This window comes from Halichoerus grypus, chromosome 6 (genome assembly GCF_964656455.1).
Source record: "Halichoerus grypus chromosome 6, mHalGry1.hap1.1, whole genome shotgun sequence".
In the NCBI taxonomy this organism is placed as follows: Eukaryota; Metazoa; Chordata; class Mammalia; order Carnivora; family Phocidae; genus Halichoerus; species Halichoerus grypus.
The window spans coordinates 66999424-67017912 of NC_135717.1; the positions used below are offsets into that span (position 1 = coordinate 66999424).

The following is an 18489-nucleotide window of genomic DNA, read 5'->3' on the forward strand; positions in this document are numbered from 1 at the left end:
AAGAAAACACTTAGGAGCGAGTGTGCACCACTGTCTTTTTATTTTTCCAAAACCTATGGGTGCTCCAGCTGGATTGGTTCTATCTGAACATAATTCGCAAAAATGACAAGCAAATCATTATTATTTGGACTCAAATTGTGAGTCACCCAAGTTGTGAATTTATTTACACTCATTCCTTAGTAGCTCTGAAATGTCATGTACATCTAAGACAAATTATCAGAAAACAAACAATAAACTATGTGATACGGATTAGCCAAGCCAAGCAACTAGGCTTAGTGGAAATAATACAAGCAGTGTTTCAGATGTTTCAATCTGCAAACTCAGACACTCAACCATTATGTGGATTATTAAACAGAAGGTATATTTTCTGAAGGAACAATAGGACTGACTGAGTGCTGCACCATGATTAAAGAACCAGTGTCACATACAACAGATGATAAAAGCCATCTCTCTCTCTCTCTCTCACACGCACGCACGTAAGAAAAAAATTAAAACACCGAAGTCAATCCAGAATAAAAATAACCATCTCCATGTCACATATAGTATAGTATGTTTCATATTCTAATAAAAGGTTGTGAATACACTGTGTACGTTCTCAGAAGAATATTTTCCCCATGCTTTACGTAGGAAGAGAATGGTTATTTTTTGCATGATAACCCACATGCATATATATCCAAGCCAGCAACATTCTTCATGGACAGCCAGTAGGAAAAGCAAAGAACACTCTTCCTTACACTTAGCAAGTTTGAACAAAGAGGAAAACATATAAAAGGGTGATCTCAGAAGACATTTGGGATAATTGCACGATTCTTAACTATATTCTTAACTAAGGCACTGTTCTGTGTACACTAAATGCATAAACTTACTGAATTCTCCCACCACTCTATGAAGCCAGTACTGTTATCTCCGTCTTACAGATGGGAATCAGAGGGACAGAGAAATGAAGCATTCTGGGACAGGGACCCACACAATCTGGCTCCAGGGTTTGTGTTTTTAACTACTATGCTATACTGTCACACCAAAATCACTTTTTAATTACTCTAACTTTACGCTAGGAAATGTAAGTCGGTGGAGAGGTCAAATGAAGTAAGTTTCTTTCAAGTTTCCAGTCTACTCTCCACCACCTCCCAGCATACAAGCCTCTTGACCCCTCCCCTGACACTTGACCCTGCCAAGTGTGTTTCTCCTGACTGGAGAGTCTGGGGGAGACTCTCCCCAGCCTATCAGGAGTCCACTCTCCACATCTTCAAGCCCTGAAGAGCAGGATGGGAAAATTACAAAAATCACAGAGGAGAGGACAACAAAGTCACAAAGAATAATTGTGGATGTCTTCAGAAAATGGAGTGGAAAGCTCTCATGAAGAGCATTTGATGAGCTTCACGTAACAGGACAGGAGGAACTTTTCTACACTGCTGGATGCTAGCTACTCGGAGCCGTGCAATGTCAGATACTCTTGACAAGTGGAGAAATTGTGTCTAAATAGGTATGATCGTATTTACGGGGGCAAAGTTAAATTCCCCACCCTAGAAACTGCTTTCTTATGCCTCCCTCTGCCCACATGCAATCTTCCCTACAAGTCTGCAATAACCTGTGACCATAGACCACACCCTTAATCCTTAATCAACTCTTTCTTACCTGCACAGCATTGGGTCCCCAAGACAAAAGGCAAGAGAGGGTATGGCTTAAAACCCTTCATATGGAAAAGCTAACAGCACAGACCCTGATAGTGTTTTAGAAAGAACATTTTCAATTTATGTAAGAAGAACACAGTCTACTAAGATGAAAAGTGAGCAATAACAGGCCATCACCTCAACCATCTCCTGACACAGTCAGACATACAATTTACAAGCCTAGTTCATCTGCACCTTTCTCCACACAATCTCCGAACTCTGGCATTTCCCAAAGAATATCAGTAAATATTAGGGGGGGGAAAAACCCACTTTCAGTATCTTTTAAAACCCCATGTTTCTGTTAACACAAAATCCCACCAATATTAAGAAATATTTGACAGAGTTTTAGGCATACAAATTTAAACATAAGCAATCTACTTGTTAATTTCTGAATTAACTTTATATATGAACACACTAAATAAATACTGTTTAAGATGCTAGGAGAAAGGAGCTTACTCAATTTGAAAAGTTGTATTATAACAACCTGGAATGTTATATATATTATTCTCAAATGTTTGGCCTTCCAAAATATTGGTACCATGCAGAGTGAATTCATTTGTTTACTCAGTGTTTAAACTGTACTGTTGCTAGACTGTGATCTTCAATCCACAAAATGCCTGTCTTTGAATGAACTCGGTTATATGCTGTTTGAATGGCCACCTCTGGCTCCAGTTAAATATTTTCTTTTGTACCCACACAACAGCAGCCACAACTGGTTAAAATAGATTCTAAAATACAATATTTTGTATTTTTACCTTCTAATCTTTAAAAACATAAATCATACCTTCTGGACTTTTTTTATTACAAAAATTCTATAAGAGCTATTTTGTAAAAGAAAAATTTTAAATTAATATTATTCAGTCAGCAGTATGAGATCTTTTAAGGTATTTATACTTTGAGAACTAAAAAAAGAAACTAAGCACCATAGATAAAAATCATACTGGAATATTCTCCTATAAAATACACTACTTGAATAAGAAGAAGCTTTGCGGAATACACTGTAAAACTAGAATTAAATAAGTTCCATACTATTGAAGTCAAAGTTATTAATGTTTGTATTATTAGGAAGACAAAAAACTTATGAAGTTTAATTTCAATAGAAAGGGAACAAACAATATTTCAATAAACCAAAGAAAATCATATTGCTTTTTAAATAAGGTTAGGTAATATCATATTGCTTTATATATGCAACTGAACTATAAAAAATAAGCTTTTTTGCAGAAAAATCATCGAGTACTTTAAATTATATCGACACAAGAATTGCAAGCTGCCAAGTGGCTGTCATGAAAACTCCTCCTATATGTTACTTGAGACATAGGATACGCTTTTAACTCATTTCCAAAACACTTAACCTGTGTCTTTCATGTAATAATCTAAAAGTTGGTCATGTCAAAGAGAACCTATCAGACTTCTAGGCTGCTCTTCTGTTTCTGTTACTAATGTAAATCCATTACGTAAGAGCCTCTCATCAGATGAAGGAGAAAGGGAGGGAACGCAGAATTCTATTGCCAATTTCTTTGTTAGGTAAGCTATTCTTTGAAACAACAGGAGGAAGTGGGGATGAGTCCCTCTATCACGCTTCTAAGATTCACTTATGCTTTAGTTTTAAGAGTTCATATTTTTTAGGAATGTTTAATTTCAAGAGGAAAATTATTTTGTTTGAGAAGCCTATTTTCTCAATCTGTACCAGATATGCCAAGATTCTTAAGGGGAGGAAATAACCAAGCATCAAAGATGAATACCACAGAGTTTTGCATGAAGATGCCAGTTTTAAGGCCTGAAGATGTCAGTATTATGGCTCCTGAATTTATCTACAGCTCTAGCACAAACATAAATGCCTTCTCCAATCCTTTTTGACTTTGATCTTGACATTGACTGAGCCCATAGAGTTCCAGAGCTTTTCCTCCATGCAAACTTTAGTTATGATGATTGTTGAGTCAAAGAGTAAAACCACAGTAAGTCAAGCAATTATTATGTGAAAAAAGTTAACTGGCTAATTTGATACATATTATTACCTGACTAAAGTCATTATTCTAAATTCATTGTTTAACACTATCTCCTAGGTTTTAAGCGCACTTGTAAAATTTAGTACAGAAAATTTTCAACATGACTATTTTTTAATACCCTTATAAAACACCAACAAGATAGAATTATTCTTTTAAAATGTTTACATTAAATTAGAAGCGTTTCTTAAAACCTAGTCTATGAATTTTTATTCAAAGTCATATATATAAAAGATTTTATGTTAACTTTCTGTTTTTCTTCATAGTGTTATTCTGTAATTTAGCAAAGAGCACGATATGGATGTCCTATCCTAAAAATCTAAGTACCAAATGTTGAAGTCCAGGAAGTGTTGGGTTAGATGGCCTTTGCAATTTATAAGGGTAGTTATGTAAAGAATCACTATCAGATACACAGATTACAGAACACAGTGCTTTTAAATAACTTTAAAAATGTTCAGAACCAGTATAATAATTTTTGCATAACTTTGCAGTTCAGGGGTTTAGGAGACAACATTTAAAAAAAAACTTCAGGGGCGCCTGGGTGGCTCAGTCGTTAAGCGTCTGCCTTCGGCTCAGGTCATGATCCCAGGGTCCTGGGATCGAGCCCCGCATCGGGCTCCCTGCTCCGCGGGAAGCCTGCTGCTCCCTCTCCCACTCCCCCTGCTTGTGTTCCCTCTCTCGCTGTGTCTCTGTCTGTCAAATAAATAAATAAAATCTTTAAAAAAAAAAAAAAAACTTCAAATGGAATTTTTAATTCTTTGACAACAAAAGTACTAGCTTTCTATTTAAGCTTCATAGACATAGACTGTCTCTCTGAATAAGGCCATATTTACTATACACTAGTGATCTGGATAATATTGACCCAATTTGGTTTTATTTAAAAATAGAGAACATCCGTATATGAGAACCACCAATACATCTCTCCGTGAATCAAGTCTAGTTTTCAAAAAATAGAAAAGAAGAAAAGGAAGGAAGTGTGAATGGGAAACAGTAAACATTCCTACATGGTCTTCAAGAGGCAGAAAAAGCAAAAGAACAAAAACAAAAAACCTTAAAACATCCAGATAATGACATTTCAGTAATTTTGGAATAAATATTTCTCAGACTCAAATATTCAAGATTATCATATAAAAAAACTCTGCATATTAACAGACAAAAATCACCCATTACAATTAACAGCTCTACACACATGCACGCAGGCGCACGCACAAAATCCCTCTGACATTCACACATATTTATACTGAAACCAGTTTGAGGAGATCTATTAGAAAGACAATATACCCATTCCAAGTAGTTGTTTAAAGAAGCACATTTATAAAAACAAATAAATGAAAACCCACAACTATATCAAACTGGACATTTCTAAGTTGCCTAAGACTCAAACAAATTGGGAGTATGGATTCAGATTCGAGTAGAATCACACTGATTTCCTTTTCAAGTTACACACACTTTATCCCACATGCACCAAGTGTGCAGGCCCCCAGTTTAGAAATCCCTCCAGGAGCAAGTCAGGTGGATGCCTCAGAGCCCCTGCCAGCAAAAATTCATCACACTTAAAAACGATGCAACCTTCTGGTTAAACTGTACGCTTTCTGATGTCACAATCCATGTGGCATTCCATGACAAGTGTGTTTTCCTTCTGCCCAGACTTAACGGAGCAAGAACAAGCAGGCTTTTGAATCAGTGCTCCACTTGAAGTATTTGCTTGCTTGTGAGATTTATACTCGACTGTAGTTTGGCTCTCTTATAATGTAATTCCTGGGCTATACACGTCTACAAACTGACAGAAATAACAGGAGATGTGAAAAATGCAACAATACTAAAACCAGATGTTGGTGTAAAATTCCAGGACCATTTATTTGTGCATTTCGCCTTTTAATGTACAATCTCTATGTTGAAAACAAAAGGCTTTTTTTCACTCTTAAAATACCTAGAACCATGAAACGTTTAGAGGAGATGAAGTAGAAATTTATGGGATGGGACTTGACAGGGGTAAGGGGGTGGGGAGTAAAAGAGAAGCTGAGAGAAGGGGAGTATGAAGGAGAAAAAGAATGCGCCCAAATCCACACTATCTTCTTTTCAGTAATCATACCTCATCCTTTTCCTGTTCTTACTTTGTTTTAATCTCGTCTTGTAACGACTCCAAACAGGCGAGTTAAAGGTCAGAGTTACTATGATTTCTGGATAAGCAAGGAGTTAAGAAGAACAACAACTCTTCTTAGGCTCAATTGCCTTTGTGCCCAAGAAAGTGGTAGATTTTCCCCCCCTAATTTTACCAAGAAGTGTCTTACCCAAACCTTCTAGCTTTGGAGAAATAAAAGAGTTGCATTTGAGGTTACATTTATGAAAACACCTACATTCAGAAGTCAAGGAGAGTAGTGTTGCCAGTTAGTTTCTTAAAGTGTGAGTCATGGGTTTATCATAAACAACCGCAAACACCCCTTTCTTCAAAAGATTCACTTTAATATTCTATTGTGAGTTTCTTATTTGTTTGGTTGCCGTGAAATGATGATCCAAAAGCTATCACAAGGCACTACGAGCTCTCGTTCTCCCACAAACACCTGCTTTAATAGTCAAAAATAAACAGCAAGATTTGGTTACTCTGCATTTTTATTAACAAACTTACATGATTTCCTGTTGGAAACTTTCAAGGGCTGAACTAATATTTCTGGTCGTCTCAGAGCCAATCTCCTGGGGGAAAAAGAAGGTCAATGCCTATCAATTTTCAGTACAGATCCAAGATTAATATAACACCAAAATATTAAAAGTCCCAAGGGGGGAGAAAAAAAGGGAAGCCAGGGGAAAAAATGAGCACAATGCAATCTATTCAAATTAAAAAATAAAACCTCTACTTTCAGAGTTTTATAAATCATCCCCACTCCAAAATCACTCTTCATTCCCCCCCCCATCTTTCACAACAATACAGTTTCAGATATTAATGTGCTATTTTTCCATTTGCTTCATAACAAAAACCGAGTATGACCTGGTCCTGTCATATTATTTTTGGTCATTATTCATCCTTAGTTAGACAAAACAGAAATCCAAACCTGAGGGATAAAGGATTCTAAAGCAAGGTTTTAGTGCTCCTTTTATCACAACTCTCCTCGAGTGATACTTTGCAGAGAACAAAAGGTCATTTGAAGAGAGACCATGACGGCGCGCCAGTAGCTCACCTTTCCTGGAAATGCTTTGAGGGAATCAAGCCTGCCCTGGGATTGGCATCACCTGCGTGCTTTGCTTGCCACCATGTTGCATCATCTTGGCTCATAATCTGAAGAATATCTCCCTTTTTGAAAGAAAGCCCAGCTTCCTTACATGGAATTGCTTTATCCTCATTAGGGTCATAGTCAAAGAGGGCTTTGATAAACATCTGGAAGAGAGTTTCATTTAAAAGGAATAAATATAAAAAGTAAATGTGAAAGGGCCAACATTCTTCTCTGATTTAAGGATAATTTTTGTTTAAAAAAAGGATAATTTTTTATTTTATTTTTTAAAAGATTTTATTTAATTATTTGTCAGAGAGAGAGAGCACAAGCAGGGGGAGGGGCAGAGGGAGAAGCAGGCTCCCTGCTGAGCAAAGAGCCTGATGTGGGGCTCGATCCCAGAACCCTGGGATCAAGACCTGAGCCGAAGGCAGACGCTTAACTGACTGAGCCACCCAGGCATCCCCACCCCCCCCAAAGAATGATTTTTTAAAAAGAGAATATGAAAATGAACTCACTGTGACAAAGAGGGTATGTATTAGATGGGGAAACATTAGCGCCCTTCACCGCCAAAACAAACAAAAAAGGTTGTTTAAGGAATGATTACCTTGCCTTCTTTAGATGGTGTCTCCTCTTTGATGCTGGGTATAATCTTAAATGTAATTGCTCCCTGAGACTGAGCCTGATAACAGAGGAAAGACTTATCAGAGAACTTCTAGAGCCAGGGGGAGGGAAGGCAAAATAGGTAGAAAAGGGAATGATTCTGAAAATTTATAAGCTTGGGGTTTCTACTCTTAGATAAACCAAACTGAGAAAACTATTTTTGTAGAAATTCCTGCAATATGAGAAAGCACTCAAGTTTGTCAAGTAAGTTAAAAAACACTAAACACTAAATCCACTTTTACCTCCTGTGCACTTTCAAAATGCTGATGAATATATTACCATCCATGTTGAGCTACTTCAGAATAGAAACACAGAATCTGCGGAATGCCTTATACAGACAACATTACAGATGATGTGCAAGGTTCAGACGATATTTTTAAGTATCGGCATCCACGTTTTCAGGAACAAAATACCTGTACTGTCAGCAATGCAGTTATATGATTCACTATATACAATATATATATACGTTCACTGCAATGCTCAGCAGAAAAATATAACGACGAACATTCACTGCTATTATATTCTGGTTAGTGAGTAAAACACCAAATGTAATAGATTAATTAAAAGATGAAAAAATTAAGTACCTATTAATTTAATGAAAGCAAGCGACAACAATACAGGCATTCTTTTCCGACCATCTCAGACCAGAGCGGATGTCCCTTTCACATACTCTCATGTCCTCTGTTTCTCTCTTTCTAGCATTTCTCACAACTGTACAAAGTAATCATTTATACAATTATTTCTTAATATCTGTTATCTCTGCTAAATTTGAAGCTCCACAAAAGCACTAAGTATCTGGCACATATTTGAGAGGAAGGAGGGAGAAAAGAAAAGAGGAAGATGTGATCAGGCAGAGGAGAGGAAGGAAGGGGGGAGAAGGGGGGAGAGAGGAGGGGAGAGAGAGAGAGAGAGAGAGAGAGAGAGAGAGAGAGAGAGAGAAGGGAGAATGAGTAGCTATCTCTGAGGTGCACTATCGTAAATAAGGGCTCTCTTCCGGGGGGAAGTGGGAGGGGAGGCCCTGATCTGTATTGTTTGCCAATGTCCATGGACCACAGCCAACTTCCATTTACCAGTGTGAAGTCCCTGAAAGCCCAGTTGGGAAAAGCTGCATAGAATCAGCTCTTGCAAATGTAAGGAGCAGCTCCAGGACAGCACAGAGACTCAAGTAAAATGGGGCTTTAACAGTATAAGTATCAGAATTTTATAACAGGAGTGATTTCAAAAGGGTAATATCACTGTTACTACTTATCATAAAACAACTGACAAATCTTATTAAGAATTTATATAATACCAAACTGCATACGTAGAGAGAAAGCAAGTCTTCTCTATGATCTCCTTCCAGTCTACTAGTTTGTGTGTGTATGTGTGTGTGTTAATGTGTGCAAAGCCCTTAGAACAAGGTCATTAAGGGCTCAACCACTGTAAGAATTACTAGTATTACTAAGTCATATAGGTCTACCAGCCATTGTGACTGCCATCATGTGGATGAATGATTAGTCAATCAATGCAACCTTCTTGCTATTTCTAAATATTTTTTACAAATTATTTCTGACGGGTGAATTCCCAACAACTGAATTTCTTGATTAAAGGGTATGCAAATTTAAAATTTTGATGGTTTCAGATAGCCATCTCAAAAGGATCTACTAAATTCATCCCACCACTGGAAACATATGAGTAGAGTTATGTGCCTAGAATCGGCTGACTCTAGCCATTATCAAGCTTTCAAATCCCTCCAATCCAATATTTTTCAGTCATGTTTTCTTTTGTAGATTTTTCTATAAATATTTTTTCTCTTATTGATTTTTATGAACTCTCTACACATTAAAATACCTTCTATCATATATATGGACAATATTTTTCCTAAGTGTCATGTGTCTTTCAAGTTACATATGACATCTTTTCCTATAAAGTTTTTAAGTCTTACAATCACCTCAGTTATTTTTCTATTTGAATTTCACATCAAGTTTAAAAAGTCTTCCTTTATTTTTTTGATTTTTTAAAAACATTTAATTCGTTGGGATTTGTTCTGGGTATAGTGTAAAACAGGGACTGACTTTATTATTTATAACTGAATCATCAATTTATCCAGTACCATTTATGAAATGACTTCACTGTTTTCCCATGGATTTAAAATGCCATCTTAATCAGATACTAAATTTTCATATATACAAGGGTCTGTTTGAAGATACTAAATTCTATTTCTTTTTTTTTTAAAGATTTTATTTATTTACTTGACAGAGAGAGACAGAGCGAGAGAGGGAACACAAGCAGGGGGAGAGGGAGAGGGAGAAGCAGGCTTCCCGCGGAGCAGGGAGCCCGATGCGGGGCTCGATCCCAGGACCCTGGGATCATGACCTGAGCCGAAGGCAGACGCTTAACGACTGAGCCACCCAGGCGCCCCCCAGATTCTATTTCTGTATGTTTTTGTTTTCATACATTAACAGAGACAGTCTCCCTCATTTTATCCTTACAAATGAACTGGAGAATTAATACTGTCAAGGCCTAAAATAATTTTGTTCCGTTTTAGATTTCACAAGACATCTAAATTAGTTTCACTGTTATAGATACCTAGAAAGCACAGCCTACAGTCTGGCCATGTCGATGGGAGAAGGGAAAAGAAAAATGCATCATGAACAACAGAGTAGATGCCACCTATTAAGTACCTATTTGGAACAGGCCCTGTAATAAACTCTTTACATACATTAGCTCATTTAATCCTCAAAACACTGCCGTGAGGTACTTACCTCTTCTTGTTTTCGTTTTGTAAATGAAAACACTGAGGTAATGCAAAGATTAAGGTATATTCCAAGGACATACAGGGATTAAGTAATGAAGCTGGGATTACAACTCTAGACAGCTAAATCCAAATCCTATATTTATAACCAAGTCTGAAACATACTGATTCAATTTCATTTTTTTATTGCAATTTTAAAATATAATTTCAGCTTACCAAAATCTGAATTATTTCCTCAGGCCTTTTATCCTCTACTGGAATCCCATTCACTTCCCTAAGTTCATCACCAACATGAATAAGACCTGAGAAGTAGCAAATTTGGTAAATTAGCAGAGTTACCTACAAAAGAACCGCAATTTGCAATCGTGTCCATACTCAAAGCACTGTTTCATTCCCTTAATACATTTGCGGAGACCTTTAGGCTTCTCAGGTTTCGGACTCTGTACCTCTAGACAACGATGAATCAAAGACTACCATGTTATAATGCTGGCAAAGAAAGGACATCAGCATCCCGGTCTTCGTCTAGAAATGTATATTATTTTCACCTAATAAAAGAATTTTTATTTTGTTTCAAAGGCTGCACACATGCAGTAGTACTTTTCAAATCAGAAACATTTGAAACAGATCTTAATGTAACTCTGGAAGCCCACGGAAACTGAGATTGTAAAGTAGAGTGAGATGTATCATTTATTTCAATAGGTTCCCACAGTTCAACACAGAGAAAAATATCTCACTGTTTTGATGTATTACAGCAAAAGATTGTTATCCTCTTAATTACATGTTGGAAATGTTGCCCATGAAATGCAACATGACTTGTCCACCAGCCTACTGTTGAAATCCTTACCACGTCTCCTTTTTTTTTTTTTTTTTTAATCCTTACCACTTCTATCCGCAGCTCCTCCCCTCATGATTCTAGCCACAATGATGGCTCCAGTCTGCTCATCTTTCTTAATGGTAGCTCCCTTTGAAGGAAAACAAAAAAAGTACTTGTGGGTAAAGGTGTGCATTGGGTGGTCCAAAAGGGAGCAGAAATAAGGACATTTACCTGGAAAAAGTAAAAACAATTACAAAAAATTAAAGGTACGAGGCAGGTGTCTTACAAACACTCCTGACTTGGGACAGATTTTCTATCAGACACATCATCTATGGTTTTCAGCACAACATTTAAGGATTTTTCAAATCTTTAACCTCTTCAACATGATGGAAAATACAAATATCTTCTTTCCATTATAATACCTTGTATTTGAATTATGATTTGTTTTTGCCCCTTGACAGCATTTGTTCATCTCATTTGTGTTTATAATACCCCATGAAGAAGGTGGGCTACACTGAGATTAAGTGAATACAAAAATCTTATATAAATTAGAAAACTAAAGCCCAGGTCATCTGGCTTTTAGTTTAGTGATCCTTTATTACACCATTATGGTAGAGGAACTCAGCCATAATGACAAAGAAAGAGAAAAAAAAAAAAAAAAGACTTAAACTCTGAAATTAGTCCTATTCCTTACCTAATGCTAAGATAAACTAATGGAAGAAAGATCTGTTACTCCAAGGTCTTTATGTACTAGGACTGTACTTAGTACAAAGAGAACTAACATTTTGGCATAAGATTAGGAAACAATTTCAAAAAGAGTCCAGAAACTCTTCATTTATGGATGTTCAGAAGCAAATTAACTGAATGCTGCTTTATAAGAACATCAGGCACAAATGGTTACTTTGAACACCTTTTTATGACTTTCCCTCTAAGAAACTGGTATTGGTGTAGGAAAGCATTCTACAATGGCATCACACAGCTAAAAAGATGCACATTAGGTGGTGGCAGAATTCACCCTGAAAATCAAATTTTTCTCACATGTCAATAAACACATGTGTATCATTAAAAAATAGGTATGTAAACAAAATTAGGAATACATTTGTAATGAGTATATTTTATATGATAGCTATCAAATACATATCTAATAATGGTTTTTTAAAAATCAAATAATTAAGTGATCAGATGATTTTGTCACATTTTTTATCACCAAGCATGTCCATTCATGTCCAAAGACTTAAATGAGCATCTCTCCACAATCATAAACACCAAACCTATAAAGACCCATCATTAACTTACCATTAATGGTAAGTTTTGCCTTTATTTAAACAGTTTACTTATAGCCAAGATGACTAGAAATGTAATATTTTTAATAAAACTAGTGTGATTGAATAAACTTTCATTTGCCTTAACAATATCTCAAACCTTCCCATCAAAGTATGCCTAATGGCAGAAAGGTCTAGTGACCTAATTTAAGATTAATAGCCCATTTTTTTAAAGTGTTCTTTTTTCCCTCATATTTTTTCCTTTTTTAATTGAGGTAAAATTGGCATGTAACATTATATGGCTTTCAGTTATACACCATTACAATTCGACACCCATATGCACTACAGAGATCACCAGAAGTCTAGTTACCACCCACAACCATATAATTGACCCTGGTCACCCATTTTGCGCCCCCCCCCCCCCCCCCCGCCACCAACCTTCTGGTAGCCACCAATCAGTTGTCTGTATCTATGAGTTTGTTTTGTTTGTTCATTTGCTTTTTTCTAGACTTTACATATGAATAAAATTATATGGTATTTGTCATCCTCTAACTTCTTTCACTTAGTATAATACCTTCAAGGTCTCTCCATGTTGTCACAAATGGCAAGATTTCATTCATTTTTAATGGCAGGGTAATATTCCGCTGTGTGTGTATATATATAGATACACACACACACACACACACACACACACACACAAACACCCCACATCTTCTTCACCTCTTCGTCTACTAGTGGACATTTAGGTTCTTTCCAGGTCACGGCTATTGTATATAATGTTACAATGAATACAGGGGGGCATATCTCTTTTCTTTTTTTTTTTTTTAAGATTTTATTTATTAATTAGAGAGAGAGAGATCACGAGCAGGGGGGAGGGGTAGAGGGAGAAGCAGACTCCCCAATAAGAAGGGAGCCCAATGCGGGACTCAATCCCAGGACCCCAGGATCATGACCTGAGCTGAAGGCAGACGCCTAACCAAATGAGCCACTCAGGCACCCAGGGCATATATCTTTTCAAGTCAGTATTTTTATATTCTTCAGATAATAGCCAGAAGTAGAATAGATGGATCATATAGTAGTTCTAGTCTTAATTTTTTAACAGTATGGAGAAGTCTCCATACTGTTTTTCATAGTGGCTGCACTAATTTACATTCCCATAAACAGTGTACAAGGGTTTCCTTTCCTCCACATCCTCACCCACACTTGTTATATCGTCTTTTTGATAATACCCATTCTAACTGATGTGAGGTGACGTGTCAAATGCAGTTTTGATTTGCATTTCCCTAATAATTATTGACGTTGAGCATCTTTTCATGTGCCTATTGGCCATCTGGATGTCTTCTTTGGAAAAGTGTCTATTCAGATCCTCTGCCCATTTTTTAATTGAGTTGTTTGGGGTTTTGTTTTGTTTTATTTATTTATTTATTTATTGAGTTGTAGAAGTTCTTGATATATTTTGCACATTATCCCTTATCAGATATATGATTTGCAAAAATCTTCTATTCAGTAGATTATCTTTTCATTTCGATGATTTGCTGCAGAAGTTTGATGTAGTCCAATTTGTTTATTTTTGTTTCCCTTGCCTTTGCAGTCAGATCTACAAAAATACTGCTAAGACACATGTTGAGGAGCTTACCACCTATGTTTTCTTCTTTTAGGAATTTTACAGTTTCAGGTCTTACGTTCAAGTCTTTAATGCATTATGAGTTAATTTTTGCGTATAGGGCAAGACAGTGGTCATGTTTCATTCTTCTGCATGTGGCTGTTCAGTTTTTCTCAACACCATTTATTGAAGAGACTTTCCTTTCTCCATCGTATGTTATTGGCTCTTTTGTTACAAATTAATTGTCCATATTATGTGTGGGTTTAATTTTGGGCTCTAAATTCGGTTCCATTGATCAGCATGTCTGTTCTTATGCCCATACCAAACTGTTCTGATTACTATAGCTTTGTAGTGTAATTTCAAATCTAGGAGCATGAAGTCTCAAACTTTGTTCTTCTTTCTCAAGATTACTTTGGCTATTCGGGATCTTCCATGGTTCTGTAAAAATTTTAGAATTTTTGTTCTAGTTCCATGAAAAATGCCCTTGGAATTTTGAGAGGGGACTGCAATGAATCTGTAGATTGCTTTGGGTAGTATGGACATTTTAACAATATTAATTCTTCCAATCCATGACCATGAACTATCTTTCCATTTATTTGTGTCTTCTTTAATTTTTCATCAATGCCATGGTTTTCAGTATACAGATCTTTCACTTCCTTGGTTAAATTTATTCCTAGGTATTTTATTCTTTTTGGTGTGCTTTTAAATGAGATTGTTTTCTTAATTCCTCTCTCTGATAACTCATTATTCATGTATAGAAATGCCAGATTTCTGTTAATTTTGTATCCTCCTACTTTACTAAATCCATCTATTAGTTCTAACAGTTTTGGTAGAGTCTTTTGGATTTTCTATATATAGTATTGTGTCAACTGCAAATAGTGATAGTTTTAGTTCTTCCTCCCTTGGGTGTCTTCTATTTCTTTCTCTTGCTTAATTGCTGTGGCTAGGACTTCCAGTACTGTGTTGAATGAAAGTGGCAAGAGTGTGCAATTCTCTTGTTTCTGATCTTAGAGAAAAACTGCCAGCTTTTTACTGTTGAGTATGATGTTAGCTGTGGGTCTGTCATATATGGCCTTTATTATCTTTACTCACTTTGTTGAGTTTGGATCATATAAATGGATGTTGAAGTTTGTCAAATGATTTTTCTGCATCTATTAAGATCATATGATTTTTATCCTTCATTTTGTTAATGTGGTGTTGATTGATCTGTGGGCACTGAACCATCCTTGGATCCCTGGACTAAATCCCACTTGATTGTGGTTTATGATCTGTTTAATGTATTATTGAACTCGGTTTGCTAATATTTTGTTGAGAATTTTTTCATCAGTGTCATCAATGATACTGGCCTGTAACTTTCTGTGTATATGTGGTATTCTTGTCTAGTTTTGGTATCAGGGTAATGCTTTATAACTAATGAAGTGCTCCCTCCCCTTCAATTTTTTTCTAAGAGTTTTAAAAGGATATGTATTAAATCTTCGAATGTTTGATAAAATTCATCTGTGAAACCATCTGATCCTGGACTTTTGGGAAGTTCTGATTATTAATTCAATATCCTTGCTAGTAAGTGGTCTATTCAGATTTTCTATTTCTTTATGACTTGGTCTTGGAAAATTTTATGTTTCTAGAAATTTATCCATTTCTTCTAGGTTGTCCAATTTGTCGGCCTATAATTGTTCATAGTCTCATGATTCTTCGTATTTCAGTGGTGTCAGTTTTCATTTCTGATTATACTTGACTCCTTTTTCTTGATGAGTCTGGCCAAAGGTTTGTCAAGTTGCTTTATCTTTTCAAAGAACCAGCTTAGTTTCATTGACCTTTTCTATTGTTTTGTCTCTTTCATTTATTTCTGCTCTAATCTTTATTTTTTTAAGATTTTATTTATTTGACAGAGAGAGAGCACAAGTAGGCAGAGAGGCAGGCAGAGGGAGAGGGAGAAGCAGGCTCTCCGCTGAGCAGGGAGCCCAATGCGGGGCTCCATCCCAGGACCCTGAGACGAAGGCAGACGCTTAACCGATTGAGCCACCCAGGCGCCCCTGCTGTGATCTTTATTATTTCTCTCCCTCCATTAACTTTGGGCTTCCGTTTTGTGTAAAATCAGATTATTTGAGATTTACTTGAGGTAGGCCTGTATTGCTATGAATTTCCCTTTTAGAATCACTTTTGCTGATTTAAAAAATTTGGGTTTGTGGTGTTCCTATTTTCATTTTTGTCCCTAGGTAATTTTAATTTCCTCTTTGTTTTCTTCAATGACCCATTGATTGTTCAATAGCATGTTGTTTGATCTCCATATTTGGGGGGTTTTCCCAATTTTCTTCTTGTAATTGATTTTTAGTTTTATACCATTGTGGGTTAAGATGCTTGATATTTCATCTTCTTGAATTTATTGAGACTAGTTTTGTGGCCTAACATGATCTTCCTGGAGACTATTCCATGTGCAGTTCAGAAGCATGTGTATTCTGTTCTTTTTGGATGGAATGTTCTGTACATAGCTATTAAGTCTATCTGGTTTAATGTATTGTTCAAAGCCACTGTTTCCTCGTGGACTTTCTGTTTGGATGATGTATCCATTGATGTAAAAGGGGTGTTAAAAGTTCCCTACTATTCCTGTATTACTGTCAGTTTCTCCCTTTAGGTCTGTAATATTTGCTTTATATATCTTGGTCTCTCTGTATTTGGTGCATATATATTTATAAATGTTACGTGTTCTTGTTGGATTACCCTTTCCATTATGTAACGCCCTTTCTTATTACTATAGTTTTTGTTTTAAAGTCTGTTTTGTCTGCTGTAAGTATAGCTATACCAGCTTTTTGTTTCCATTTGCATGGAATATCTTTTTCCATTCTTTCAGTTTCTTTGTATATGTCCTTACTTCTGAAGTGAGTCTCTTATTATAGGGAGCATATAGATGGGTCTTCTTTTTTTTTTATCCATTCAACCACTTTGTGTCTTTTGACTGGAATATTTAGTTCATTTAAAGTAATTATTGATAGGTACATACTTACTGTCATTTTGTTCATTGTTTTCTGGCTGTTTTCGTGGTTCCCTTCTGTTCTCTCTCTTCCCTTCTGGTTCAATGGTTTCCTTTTATATTGTTTAGATTCTTTTCTCATTTTGTGTATTTAGTATACATTTTGCTAAGTTCACCTGTAACTTCCTGTGTATATAACGGTCTGTTTTGAGTTAACAGCAACTTAAGTTGAACATATTCCAAAACCTTACATTTTTTCTTCCTGCTTCCCATGTTTTATATTTCTTATGTCACACTTTACACCTTTTTATTTTGTGCCTCTCTTAACTAATCACTGTAGTTTTAGTTAATTTTACTATTTTTGTATTTTGACCTTCACACTTGCCTTATTAGTGGTTGATCCACTATCTTTACCATATATTTACCTTTTCCAGTGACATTTTTACTTTCACATGCTTTCTTATTATTAATTAGTTCCATTTTTTTTCAGTTTAGAGAGACGTCCCTTTAATATTTCTGATAGAGCCAGTTTAGTGACGATGAACCACTTCTGTGTTTGCTTATCTATAAATAAACTTTTAATCTCTCCTTCAAACCTGAGTACTAAACTTACCAGTAAAGACTTCTACATTAGAAGTTTTCTCCTTTCAGCACTTTGAATATGTCATGCCACTCACTTCTGGCCTGCAAAGTTTCTGCTGAAAAATCTGCTGATAGTCTTATGGGGTTTCCCTTGATATATAAGTTGTTCTTCTCTTGCAGCTTTTTTTTTTTTTTTTTTTAAAGATTTTATTTATTTATTTGAGAGAGAGAGAATGAGAGAGAGCAAGCACATGAGAGGGGGGAGGGTCAGAGGGAGAAGCAGACTCCCTGCTGAGCAGGGAGCCCGATGCGGGACTCGATCCAGGAACTCCAGGATCATGACCTGAGCCGAAGGCAGTCGCTTAACCAACTGAGCCACCCAGGCGCCCCTCTTGCAGCTTTTAAGATTCTCTTTTACCATTTTAATTATAATGTGTCCTGGTACGGATCTCCTTGGGTTCTTCTTATTTGGAACTCTCTGGGCTTCATGAACCTGTAGGTCTATTTTCTTCTCTAGATTAGAAAAGTTTTCAGCCATTATTTATTCAAATAAGTTTTCTGGCCCTGTCTATCTTGTATTTGGAACCCTACAATGTGAATGTTATTCCACTTGATGTGGATTCAAAGGTTCCTTAAATTATCTTCATTTTTTTCATTCTTTTTTTTTTTTTTGCTGTTCTGTCTGGGTGACTTCTATTGCTTTTTCTTCCAGCTTGCTGACCTGATTTTTGGCCTCATCCAGTCTGTTGAACTGCTCTAGTGTATTTTTCAGTTCAATTACTGTATTGTTCAGCTCTGTACCTTCTGTTTGGAATTTTGTTATATTTTCTCTTTGTTGAGGATCTATGTTCATCCAATTTTCTTCTGAGTTCAGTGAGCATCTTTATGACCATTACTTTGAATTCTTTATCAGATACATTGCTTGTTTTCATTTCATCGATGTCATTTTCTAATGTTTTATCCTGTTTCATTTAGAACATTTTCCTA

General features: G+C 36.2%; 1 protein-coding gene across 3 annotated transcripts in view; it reads right to left on the minus strand.

Moving 5' to 3' along the window:
* The window catches only part of MPP7 (MAGUK p55 scaffold protein 7), a 299029-nt gene that overhangs the window by 77337 nt on the left and 203203 nt on the right, over positions 1-18489 (minus strand). For all 3 annotated transcript variants that reach the window (XM_078075305.1, XM_078075306.1, XM_078075304.1), the window contains exons 7-11: positions 11154-11235; positions 10490-10575; positions 7484-7558; positions 6847-7043; positions 6300-6364 (exon numbers count right to left, since the gene is read on the minus strand). In XM_078075305.1, the coding sequence (XP_077931431.1) occupies positions 6300-6364; positions 6847-7043; positions 7484-7558; positions 10490-10575; positions 11154-11235 (505 nt within the window). The remainder of the gene's footprint in view (positions 1-6299; positions 6365-6846; positions 7044-7483; positions 7559-10489; positions 10576-11153; positions 11236-18489) is intronic.